The sequence below is a fragment of the Poecilia mexicana genome, unplaced genomic scaffold (assembly GCF_051168715.1).
Source record: "Poecilia mexicana isolate PSO_F unplaced genomic scaffold, ASM5116871v1 scaffold_23, whole genome shotgun sequence".
NCBI classification, from domain to species: Eukaryota; Metazoa; Chordata; class Actinopteri; order Cyprinodontiformes; family Poeciliidae; genus Poecilia; species Poecilia mexicana.
The window spans coordinates 17042079-17054911 of NW_028263392.1; the positions used below are offsets into that span (position 1 = coordinate 17042079).

General features: G+C 44.0%; 1 protein-coding gene across 3 annotated transcripts in view; it reads right to left on the reverse strand.

Moving 5' to 3' along the window:
* celf2 (cugbp, Elav-like family member 2) overlaps window positions 1-12833 on the reverse strand; it is a 211579-nt gene that overhangs the window by 14855 nt on the left and 183891 nt on the right. Inside the window, exons 8-11 of one of the 3 annotated variants that reach the window (XM_088003065.1) lie at window positions 11923-12171; window positions 9674-9737; window positions 2845-2979; window positions 1844-1885 (exon numbers count right to left, since the gene is read on the reverse strand). In XM_088003065.1, the coding sequence (XP_087859191.1) occupies window positions 1844-1885; window positions 2845-2979; window positions 9674-9737; window positions 11923-12171 (490 nt within the window). The remainder of the gene's footprint in view (window positions 1-1843; window positions 1886-2844; window positions 2980-9673; window positions 9738-11922; window positions 12172-12833) is intronic. The other 2 variants (XM_015002472.2, XM_088003064.1) reach the window with 2 other exon arrangements.

Sequence of the window (12833 nt, forward strand, 5' to 3'; positions counted from 1 at the left end):
TTTTGCTGGACTATTAGCATCGCCTGAACAAGTCGCTGCGGTTGTTACCTTGTGGATCGGAAGCAGAATCATTCAGGAACCAAGGCTCTAGATTCTGACATGGTTCTAAAAACAATCTAATAATGCAGATCAGTTAACATGGACAAAATGCTACAAGTAACACCTTTTGTAACATTTTTTTAGAATTAACTGCAACTTTTGAACCTAATTTGAAGAATTAGACAAAGATAAAAGCTCCTTTCTATAAAGCAGACATACAACCATTGTAAAAAGAAAGTACACCCCTTTCCTGTTGTAACGTTTTACGCAGACGATCTCCTGATGTGTTCAGGATTGTTGTTCTGTTCAGAACCCAGACAGATGGACTCACATTTGACTCTGAAATACTTTGTTTTGTAGAGAGGTTCATGGTTCATCCAATAACTGGATGAGCCCAAACCATCATGCCTCCACCACCATGCTTCATAGTTCTTGTTTTTGCCAACATCTCTTTGGCCTCATCTTGTTCTTCATCCAGACGCAGCTTTGCTAACCTGCTGCCATCTTGTTTTTAGATAGAAGAAGCTTTGTCCTTCAATTCTTTGAAACAGCCGTACTGGTTCATCGTCATGGCGATCATTTCTCTGACTTTGGGTTGAATCTGCTGGGCTATCAATGCTTTGGATGATTGGCATATCAGGAATAATCTTCCTAAGAAATTTGATCTTCACCACTTGAAGGAGGAACTTCCCTCCAACCTAGAAAGGGTAGGCCACCCTGTTCTGTCCCGGTCTTTGAGTAGCTGATCTCCATCTCAGCTGCGAACTGCCCCCAGTGCAAGCTGTTCATCTTGGCCAAAGGAAGTCAGTAGAACCATATCATCCACATAAAGCAGAGACAAAATCCGCTGATCCCCAAACCAGACTTCCTCTGGCTGCGTCTAGAAATCCTGTCCATCCAAGTTGTGAACAGGACCCGAGATAAAGGACAGGTCTGCCGGAGTCCAACATTCAGGAGATCAGGAGTAATGCAAGATCCAATTTATTGGTTGGACTACATTCCTATCCTCAAATATGGTCACGAAATTTGGGTCATGACCAAAAGAACGAGATCCTGGATACAAGAGTCCGAAATGAATGTCCTCCACAGGACGCCGATTGGGTGAGGAGTTTGGAGAAGAGTCGCTGCTTCTCCTTATCGAAAGGAGTCAGATGAGGTGGCATTTTGTCCTGATGCCCCTGATGAATTTCAGGCATGTTCCTGCAGGCAGAAGTCCAGGAGGGACCAAGTCTTTTGGCTGGACTGGAGTTGGATGTGGTGACTGAGAAGGGGTACGTTTGGGTGTCAGAAACCTCTGAACCTGCGACCCAATTCCTGGTTGACGAATGACAATGAGTACAAATAACTTTCTTCTCAGGAGATCGTTGGAGTTTCTATATTGAAGGGCTGCAACTGTTGTTGATGTCTTTCCTTCCTGGCGTGACGTGAATTAATTGGGATTTACTTAGTTGCGATTAGATTCAAATAATTTTTGACCTTGTAGAAAGCAGGGGTGTACTTTCATTTTCCTGCTATTGAATCTGCAAACTGGCAGGAACACAGGGTCCACAAAGACACTTTTCATCGTTTCGTTCCTTAATAATTTACATGATGTTTCCTCACACATATCTGGATTCAAATAAGTTGGAAAATCCGAAAAGAAAAAGAATCACCAAGACAAATGAAGTCAACACAGGAGAAAGACATGAGGAGACACTGATATGTCAACGGTGGAGGGTGAGATGGAGGGAAACGTGGTGCACAAAGCTCGCGACCTCCTTCCTTTCCAGACAAAACAAAACAGAGATTGAATCTATTCATTTACCCTTCATCTCATCAAAGCGTTGCCAACAAAGCAGGATTGCCGCTGAATGTATTAGGAGATGGTGTGGCAGAGGGAGCATTATGTCAGCACACGTTGCAAAACAAAGACGCTGGCCTGTCTCCATGCAGAACGGTCTATATTTATCAAACTAGAGTGACGTTTCAGTTTCATTGACACATGCAGTATAGCAGCACTCATTCACAGCAAGTACCTCAACCTGAGTGTGTAATATTCAAGGTTGGAGTGACATTTGGCACCAGAGAGAGAAAGAGGCGAAAAGTATGGAGAGAAGGAGCGAGACGAGGAGGAGGAGAGACGAGACAAGAACGGGCATTTGGAGCAGCGTGAGCGTTGAGGAGGAGGAAGAGTGGCGGCTGAGGGAGGAAGAGGAGGAGGAGGAGGCTGGTTTTTCATATTCATGCTCTGCTGAGAGGGTGCTGCTGGAGCGAGGCCGAGCTGACATGAGAGGGTGGGGTGATGGAGCAGAAACAGGGAGCTTGTCAAAAAGAGGGCAGGAGCAGAAGATGAGGGCAACAAGGAGAGACGGAGGAGGAAGAAAATCTGAAGATGGTAGTGTTTAACCCGAGACAACCTGGTGCGTTCAAACCCACATCTACGAGGCGGACGTTATCAACACGCACCCCGTCTGTCGGGGAACAACAGCCTGAGACACCTGGAAACACAACATGGAGGTGGAAACACCTGAACCTGACAGACATTTAGGCAAACGCTCATGCACACACATCTGCAACGCCTGTATGATGGGGTGACGACACGCCACAGGATGCTGGAAGACAGGACGCAAGGAGGCCAATGACATCAACACGGCGCCCGTGTCAGGGTGAGGTGGACACACACCACGGATGAAGACCGGAGCGATGGCGATGGGTGGAGCTGATGGTTTGGCCGGCGTGCCAGGGTCGTGAAGTGACAAATGGTAACAGCGGAAAGCGGAGGCCGGCGTTGGGCGGCCCGCCCGAGCCGAGCGGCTGCGGCGTTACCTGGGCTGGCCAACGCTCCCAGGGAGGCGGCGCTGGAGGACAGGGGGTTTGCGGTGGAGGGGCTGGCTGAGTTTTGGGCCGCCGCCGCCGCTGCTGCTAAAGTGGCCAGGTTCTGCAACTGCAGAGCACTCATACCTGGAGAGAGGAGCCAGAGAGGGTGGTGTCAAAGCTGGGGGACCGCTGGGCCGGACCGGGACAGAGGTGACCACCGGAGAGCGTGTATTCCCTCTACAAATACACCTGGAAACAAGCTGCTTTCTGCTTCCTCTTCAAACAAACTACAAAATCTTTGCTTCAGAGTGTGAAGGTAAACACTGCAGCAGCTGAATTCACTAATAAGTCCCAAATGGGCCTGAATCAGTAAAAGCAGCTGCTGTAGTGTTTAGTCCTGGTGTGTTTCTCCCTGGCAGAGCTGCTCTGGAGGCAGAAATAATCAGAGTGATTTAGTTCAACTTATGTTTCTCTCTTTCAACAGCACTCGATTAAAACCCTGCGGAGGGGCCTCAGAAACTCAGAGAGGAAACTAACCTTTTCTAAAACAGTTCTGCAGCTCTGTAGTCTATTATATCACTTTAAAAATTCAACTCCTGGAGGTCATTTTGCAGCTAAAACCAATTAAAATACACGGCACACGGAAACACATCAAGCTCCAGGCAGATTAATCAGATTTTTGAGATAATTTTAACATTTACTCTTCATAGTTGCAGTCGTCTGAGTAACGTTCACAACCATCAACATTTCTGGCCAGAACTTGATTATTTACACCAACTTTTAATAAAACTATTTACATCTAGATTGCTTGAAATTCATGAGGGCTCAATTCCCTAAATATCTAAAAGTTATTTACTGGTTCTTTCGTTGGGGATGCAATTTTCAATTCCACCACTAGATGGTGCTACAAACATTTCAGCTTCCTTAGTTTTTTTTTAATTTTTATCCAAGTAATCTGTTTTACAATGTCTTTGAGATGATGAACATAATTTAAGGTGAGCTAGTAAAGAGGACTGTAAGGTTTTAGTTTAATGTTTATGTTGTTCTACGGTAGCCCAGATGGTGCTGGTGCTTTTTGTTGCAATCTACAAATCAGCCACTAGGTGGTACTGAAGCTTCTTTAAAGTCTAAAGAAATAATAGATCTGATTTATAATTATAAATGACAGTCAGTAAGGCATTAAAAAGTCTAATACTTAAAAATATGTTATTGCAAAATAACTTCTTCTTGGCCAGTTTTAGTTTTGGATCTTGTTTTAAGGAGGTTAAGCGAAAATCAGGAAACGTTCCTAAAGCATACTCTGTACAGGTGTGGATGTAGATAATGGAGCTGGCACATCTTTGCCCCAAAGTCATTTAAGCAACATCATTTTGTAAATAATGTTATTTTTTATTTATTTAATTGTTTTTAACTGTTTATCAGTTTTACATCATTTCAGTAACCAAACTTAACTTTGTTTAGTGATGTAATAAATATCAATATTTAGTTCTCCCTAATTATAAACATCTCTGAAAAATCTCTATTAAAACGGTGATTTATGTTGGTGCTCTTATTTTGAAATGTTTTTGAAGCCGCTAACGTCCCACAATTTGCCGGTTGTTATTTAGTAAGTTGTAACAATGAGTCAGATAAATCAGCTAGGCAAATATATAAAAAGAAAACATTGACACATGTCCAATCAGGTGAGGCTGCTGAGAAACGCCTGCGATGACATGAATCGTCCAAACGATTACTTCTGATTTTGGACCAATCAGACTCTTGGTTGTCCAATAGTTTTGTGCTTCATTTTGTTGGTCCAATCAGGTGTGGCTCTGCCCAGTAGACGCCCCCTTCGTCTACCTGCCTCTGGCTTGAACGTTGGGATTTTATCTCATCAGCATTACAAAGCCGAACATCCCAGAAACTGTCCAGTGGATCTACAGCTGTTCCCTTTACTGTCCGATGTTTCTGGAACTACCTGGAAACACATTGTGGATGTGCCAGCTCCGTTACTGAGACCAAATGTTCTCCAAATTCGACCACAACAAAGTTGCTTCAACCTTTGATCGTAGTGTAAATGAAAGCAGGAACAGCTCTACTCTCTCTCAGCGTAATTAACGACTCCATGCCAACAGCTGATTGATGCCGAAGGGGCGATAAAACGTCAGCATCCCACTCTCGGTGAACATCTTCATCTCTGACAAGCAGAACTTTCCACAGACAGGATGTCTCCAACACATGAGCTTGTTAAAGTTAAGGGTGGCACATATGAGGTGTATGTGTTGTATATACAGCCTGGGTGTATATACACTCCTATGGGAGTACGCACATGTAGAGAGACACACAAACGAGACGCAACGAGGAAAATACATCTTGTTAGACAGAGATATCCTTCACCCAGACAACCAAACTGAACGATGACAACAGATGGCTGGATTCATCACTTGGATTCACACTTCTGATTGGTAAATTAAAAGGATTAAAAAGAGACAGAAAGGAAGAGAGGAAGAGGCTGGCAGCTTTTAGAGTCCTTGTCTTATTTTCAGACTCCAAGTCGCTGCAGCCGAGTGCGAGAGCTCTGAGTTTCAGGGCGGCTAATGCGACGTGTTTGCACAAACGATGTGTGCGACTCCTCCACTCGTCTCTGCTGCTCGGGAACACCGCCACCGCCGCAGCCAAAACCAATTGTGTTTTCAGGGCGATTTTCTCCAATTTTCTGTCATACACCCAAAGCTGAAATGGATTTCTATTTTCAGGCGAGGCAGGAATAAAAACAGCCGTCACTCATTCTATCAAAGTCTAACAAAAACACGCGTTCACAGCCGTGCTAATTCTGGCCGTGTCTTACATGTATGAGCCAGACAATGGAGCAAATGAGCAAGAAGATGTGCAACTTTACGGAGCGAATGGTATCGATCCGGCTTTGGAACGGGCGCATGTACCTGATTTGTTTGTAAAATGCAACACGAGTATTAAAGGTTCTTTTCTTTGTATTTATTGCTGCAACCTTTTATTTTCCAATCTGGTTCTTTCTTTCTTCCCCTCTCTTCTGGTCTTTGCTCTAATTTATCCTTCCTCAACCTTCCTCTTTCATTGACCTTCTGGGCCGTTTTCCTCTCTTTGACCTTTCCGTTTAGCTAATGGCCTTTTCCTTTCTTCATGGTTTTTATTGGTCTCCACTTTTAATTACGAGTTTATTTCACTCACTTTCTTAAATGATTGTCACAAAGTCCGTCCAGTGTTTCTGCTTTTAGCTCCGACAGCCCAAATCTAATATCTTGATTTATCTTGGTGTCCTTTCCCTCTAGTCATCGTCCTTGGAAATCTTTTTGATTCAAAGTCTGGTTTTTGTCCTTGTTAAGCACAAAAATGTGTTGAAAATATGAGATTTTATTGTATTTCTACCAAAAAAAGTCAAAGACTGAAGTTATAATCCCAGGCTCGGTTCGTCCATCTGACCCCTTCCACACCAAAAGTCAGGATATGTTCAGTTGGATTAGTTTGATCTAAGAAAATATCAGTTTTCAGTCAAACTCCCTTTTAATCCACATTACTTTTTTAAATACAGAACATATTTTCCGGTTCTGGTTCTGCTGGAGGTTTCTTCTCGTTTAAGGGAAGTTTTTCCTCTCCACTGTCGCCACATCATGCTCTGGATGAGGGATTCCTGCTGAGCCACAGATCGTCTTGTTACTGAATAATAAACTAGATCAACAGGAATGGACTGAATTAAGATCTGAAAGTTGTGGTTTGATTGCAGAGAGTTCAGTCTGTTACCAATCAGATACCAGTAAATACCAGTAAATCCTCCCATTTATTGGCCTCTCAGCAGAGTTTTGTTTATTTTTAAATATTTTTTTTATTCACCAGTAACAGTGCAGATGGATTAATTAAGGGGGCGTTTACACGACAATGATCCAACAAAAACTGAATTTTCGTTCCGTTTTTGTTGGATCATTTACATGAAAACGTTCTAATTACGATCTGTGTTTACACAGTAACGGCACACATCGAAAACGTGTAATGCTCTCGCCACGCCACTAGTAGGCGCTAGGTTCTTTGAAACTAAGTGCGCATGTGTTAAAAAAAAGTTCTACTTGAAGGCACGAGTCGCGTTTCCCCATCAGGTACCGGGAGAAAACACGCACTATGTGGGATAACTTTGCTGCAACACCTTGTTTGAGCTTTCACGGTGTCAGTAACGTAGCGGGCCCCGGACTGGAAGCTGTTTATTGTTTCTACCTGGGAATGGCCAACAGTCTGTTATTCCTATATAAATTTGATAAAATAGGAGCTCCCGCCCTTCCCATATCCGTGTCCTCTGTCACCTTTTCCAGCAGTTAAAACAGTTTAATCCGTTGCCAACATGCTGTAACCTGTTTTTCCGAGCCGCCTTTAAACGCCACATTAACGCTGAGACGCTCGCGGTGGGTTTACACCTGTGCAGCAGCAAAGTAGACCTGCTGCTGCTGCGCAGGTGTGTGTTAGAATCACGGCAGCAAACCAGCAAAATGTAAATAACTTTGCACAGTTTTTTCCCCAAACTAACCGACTGAGTTGAGTAAAGCTGCTGGATGCAGGTAATGTTAGCTAACAGATGACTAGCTAATATCAATACAGAACCTTAAGCTTGTTAACAAGTAGCCTGTAGGCTACTGATGTTGTCTATGTTCATCTACATAGGAAGCAGCTATGTTTTGCGTCATACCATGCATGAGCTGGGGATTCTCTGGAAGAAAAGATCCGTTTTCTCTGTTTACACGACAAACGGACATCGGTACGTTTCAGAAACGTCGCACTCTGGAACCGTTTTCAATCTGTGCCGTTATCAGAGAAAACATTCGGTGGTTTCGTGTAAATGCGCACTACAAACGCAACAAAACTCTTCCGTTTTCACCCGAAACCGTTTTTGCGTAAACGGGGCCTCAGGTTTATAATTGAACTGGAGGCACCAATTTGCATTTTTGTAACTTTTAACATTTTTTAACACAAAAGCTTAGCAGGTTTTCTGGAAGTGCTTGTTGTTGTTCAAACTGAGATTTCTAAGGTGAAGCCATTTTATTTAAATTCCACTTTTAATTGTGCAGTATGTTGTTGACTACTGCACCGTTTATTTTCTTCCTCTCTTTATTTTCCCTCCCAGACTGTTTCCTCCTTTTCTCCGGTTTGATTCATGACAGCAGCGACTACAAAGCAGCTCTTCTTCTCTTTCTATCTTTCTCTCCCTTCATGCAACCTTTTCTCACCCTGTTTCTCCACAGCGCCTCTTACTTGCATTTGTCAAAGGCCATCTCCTTCGCTGAACATACATTTTCCAGACAGTCATGAGGAGAAGAGAATAAAATCTCCCGGTTGGGGAGGAACGGAGAGGCGACTCGGAGACAAACGGATCGGAGTCGGAGGATCTGGGCTGTGCAGATGGTGCGTGAGCGGCTCCATTGTGTGTGAGCACATATGTGTGGAAGGATGCGAGCGCTCGTCGCCGCTCCAGCCCGCCGTTGGCTGCGTCTAATTGAAAGCTCATTGGTGTAATTGAAGCCTCTCAGCTCTTCAGCTCCTCGTGTTAAAGACTGGGACCAGATGTCATTCAGCTGTCTCACATCTCCTGCCAATCACTAATGCTCTTCCTCACCAGCGCAGATGGAGCACCGACGCTTTTCTCTCCACGCTCGTTCCAAATCCTCACAGAGCCGATTTGTCAGCGAGATTTTAAGGAATACGAGACGGAGAGACGGGGAAACTGGGAGGCGGAGCGGCTTTGTGAGAGCAAGGCAGAAAACTGGAGGTTCAAATCAAACTTCGGATTCAAAACGACCAAGAGAAGGTCAGACCTCACCGGGACGACGGAGAAATTCAGCCTAACGTCACAGAACGTCAACTTTCCAGAGACAGAAGCTCATTTAATACAGACACGCTTACAGAGGCAGGTTTTTATATACGGCAGGAGAAAAAAACTGTAAGAAAGGAAGGAATAGAAAATACAATAATAAGAAGAAAAGGAAAGAGTTAAGTTTGGGGAAAAGATGAGAATCTATGAAGAACAAGAGACGAAAAGGAAGAGAGAAAGGACTGAGGAGAGAGAAGAAAGAAGGAAGGAAACGGAGTAAAGTCTGGACACAAAAATGTTTCTCCATAATTTTCTTGAAAAATCAAATCCATATTCTCCCATTTATCCCGACTGCGAAGGAATCCTGGAAAGACGGAAGAAAATCTACATAAAGAGGCTTTGAAGCTAAAGAGCAAAGAGGAGATGAAGAGCGCGAGTCTCCACCATCGTCTCAAAGTCTTAAGCAACTTAAAGCTTAAAAAACTTGATTTCTCAATCGTTCTGATCTGATCTTTCTGGAAAGCTTGAGGATTATTACAATGTGCACTTTTCCATCCTCAGCTTTTACCACTTTCTCTCTGCAAAACACTTTGTTGCTTTGAATTGCCAATCATTTCCTCCTAAACCGCAGCGTACGCCTTCATCTCTGCTTTGAACCTGCAGAAAGTGGCTCTGGTCCTCCAGTAGATGGCGCCAGCCTGCAGCGCTGCACTCACACCACCTTTAACCATTCTTCTGCGCTCCCTTTCTCCGTTTCTTTCCTCCTTTCTTGTGATTCATCTATCCCTGACAAAGCCTCGCCGCTGCCGCTACACGCCCTGGGCACAACTCTTTGCCTGGCCTCATTAAAAGATCAAGACAAATCTTAGCAACGGTTAATAAATCTTCAGGGCAACGAGCTCCCTTTACTCCGCCACGCGAGTTCATCCGTTATGCTCTTTGGTCCTCTTTTAGAAGTCTGTGGAAATAAATATATTACAACAAAGAGAGCAGAGCTGTGGTAGATTGTGAGCGTGTTGACGGACGACTCACCGGCCATCTGCTGGATCCCGCTGAAGGCTCCCAGGTTGCCGGAGGAGGCGGCCTGCTGCAGCAGCTGAAGGGGAGACAGACGCAGAGTGAGCCGGGCGGACGCAGCAACGAAACGCCGAGAAGCGGCTACGCTTCCCAGCTCAGCGCTCGATGAGCAAACGAGCTGCTAATATAGTCTGATCTCTCCTCAAAGTGAGCGCCGTTTGCATTCCTGCAGTTCTCCAGACAACTTGTGCTTGAAAGCGCTAATCTGGCTGACTAATTAGATTCCAAAACAAATCAGAAATACTGATGGCGTCAGAAACTCAGCCTTCGAAGACTCAAATTAACAGCAAATTAACATCTTGTTTCTATTGTGGGAATTTCTTTTCAACAATGGCGGAGAGGGAGGATTCAAAGAGCAGAAAAATCTCTCAAATAAATCAATATCCAGTAAAGGAGCGCCTGTACTCCCCCCAGCTAATCCAGAGACTGGCTGTGGTTAATTTAAAAACTGAAGCAGAATCGAAACAAGCCTCACTAAAATGGGGGGAAAGTAGAGAAAGATGAAGAGAAGGAGCTGCAGGAGAAGAAGAAATGTCCCAATCAGACGAACCTCCAGGGACTCAAACCGTTTGAGATCCGTTTTCCTGAATTGATTTGAGAAAAATCCCAAAAAGGCTTAAAAAGCCATCGCTCTTTTTTTAGATTAACTCTTTCAGAGCCAACAGATAAAAAGCAGCTTTCAAATGAGGATTTCAACAAACCTCTAAATGAGTTTGTAGTGGCCTAGTCAAAGTCTGGCTTGAATCTGACAAAGATCCAACTGTGAAAGTCCTCCACAGTGACATTGTAGACAAACTGCTTCTTCCTTTTCCTCAGATGTTCGTTTGATCATCAGACATTTCAGTGAGAAAAAGCAGCAGGAAAAGATAAAAACTTTGTTTTAAATGCTGCAGGTGACGAAACGTCCGACTTCAAGGCTTGGTTTGTTAGAAATGTCTTTCTAATGAATCTGCTCCACTAAAGGGATTCAAAACTTTAAAGCCAAGATCAGAAAACATGTTTTCAGCTCACATTTGACTGTTTTTAAGCTTAAATCCTCCCTAAACATTCCCTCTGCGCTTCAGAACGACCTGCAACAAGCTGTCAGCGGATAAAAGCTAAACTCACATGAAGATCTGCATCTGCCTCCTCATCCTCTCATTTGAAAGATTTGGTTCGGTTGGATTAGATCAGGTTAAGCATTTGGGGATTTTTCTTTCTGAAATTTAGGTTTTGATATTTTTATGCATAAATCTGTTAAATTCCAATAATGAGTCGGACAGGAACCATCTGAAGTCTCCAGGTCCTTCAAACAGATTTTACACTCAGCTCAGTTTTTTAGTCATCCATGTTTGAACATGAGGAGGTTTCCAGAGTTTAAATCTAACATTACTGCTTTACTTTTACAACAAATACTGAGATTTGAGCAGTAGATCTGCTTCAACCTTAAATCACATTATTATTATTATTATTTACTTAAATTAACTGGGCTAGTAAGGATGAAGATGTGGCATTTTAAGGGGTCAGCTCAAGCTCTTCAATGAAGTCATTTAAAAATCTAAAGGAATCAGGAAAACGATGTTAGACGTCAAAGTTTGCATAGAAACAGGAACATCTAGATATCATCCTGTCCCAAAGATGGAGGAGGTTTGGTGGAAAACGTTTAAATCGACCCAGAAGCAAAAGTTAAAGCTGTTCTGAAGGATCTGCTGACGAGTCGAGGCCTGAAGAGCCGCGCAGAGACGAAGACGCCACCATCCAAGGAAGCTAACAAACCCCTTCTGAGCTCCAGGAAACTAAAACAGTTCAATTCTATTAAATACTAACAAACATATTCTGGTGTTTAGCAACTAAAAATATAGTTTATAAACCTGACTGAGCTAAAGCAGGAAATATTTTAGTCTGATTTAATGCCAAAAGATGTCATGCTGTACAAAGTGTGAAAATATTAAATCATTTTAGTCTAGAATTAAAGCTAAATCAATCAAAGCTAAATGTTTTGGTTGTTGCATCACTTCTACATTCATTTCTGATTATGGATTCATTTTTCCTGCTTCTCCTTTAAACTCGCCTCAGCAGGGCTAACTGGTTAGCTTTAGCTTTAGCTCAGATTCAAAGAGGAAGAGTGATGAAGGTGAGGGTCAGCTGCAGGGAGGAAGAGGAAAGCAGAGGACAAAAGGAGGCAGGGAGTATTTTGGGAGAGTCTTTCTGGTCGGGGCACTGACTGTGGCTGCGCTGGCCACGGGGCTGCAGGGTGAGACGGAGGAGGAGGAGGTGATGATGGAGGCAGGCGACGCGGCGGCGACTCTTACAGCCAGGTACTGCGGGGTGAGGCCGCCCAGGCCCGTCAGGCTCCCCCAGGTGGTCGCGCTGTTGAGCTGCTGCATCTGCTGCGCCAGCTGCTGCTGCAGACGCCGCTGCTCCTTGTCCTTCTGCGTGTCGGCAAACTTCACCACGATGGGAGACGAGCAGCCCTGAGGAGGAGAGAGGCAAGAACAGGAAGACTGTTACTGCTGCAAAACGATTACAGACAAAAACATAACAAGAAAGGTGACGTTTTAGGTGAGGACAGGTCTGCGGCCTACACAAAACATGTTCAGTACATTTTTTGCACGTCGTTCTGAGATGATATTTTCCATTCAGCTTTTGGGCCTCTGTCACTTTAAATCCAAACAAGCTGCTGCTGGCCACGCCCCCAGGTTAACGTTTACACACTAAAATGGCTCCAAACAGATTCACAATTATACAGCCGTACATCTTTGAAAAGCAAAAGTGGAGCCTCCTGCACAGCCAACAGGAACACAGCAAGTGGTTTCTGGTTGGTAAGTCACCAGCAAAACTCTTGTCTTTTCCAGCAGCCATTATACAGCAGGAAAACAAGCTGACCAAATCAGCTCCAATCTGGTTGCTAGGTGACGGGCTGGGTTATGCCGGGGTTGCTGGGCAACGGGTAGTGCCCCCTGCCTGGTGATGTTACATTCTGGAGGTTTTTGAAACGGCTCATTTTCCATAAAACACAAACTCTGAAAAAACTGTCTGGGAGTTATTTTTGTTTTTGAAAACCCAAACAGAAATGCACAAAATGTGAATTTTCCACAATGTGTCCCCTTTAATAAAGGCTGAGATGAGCAGGAGC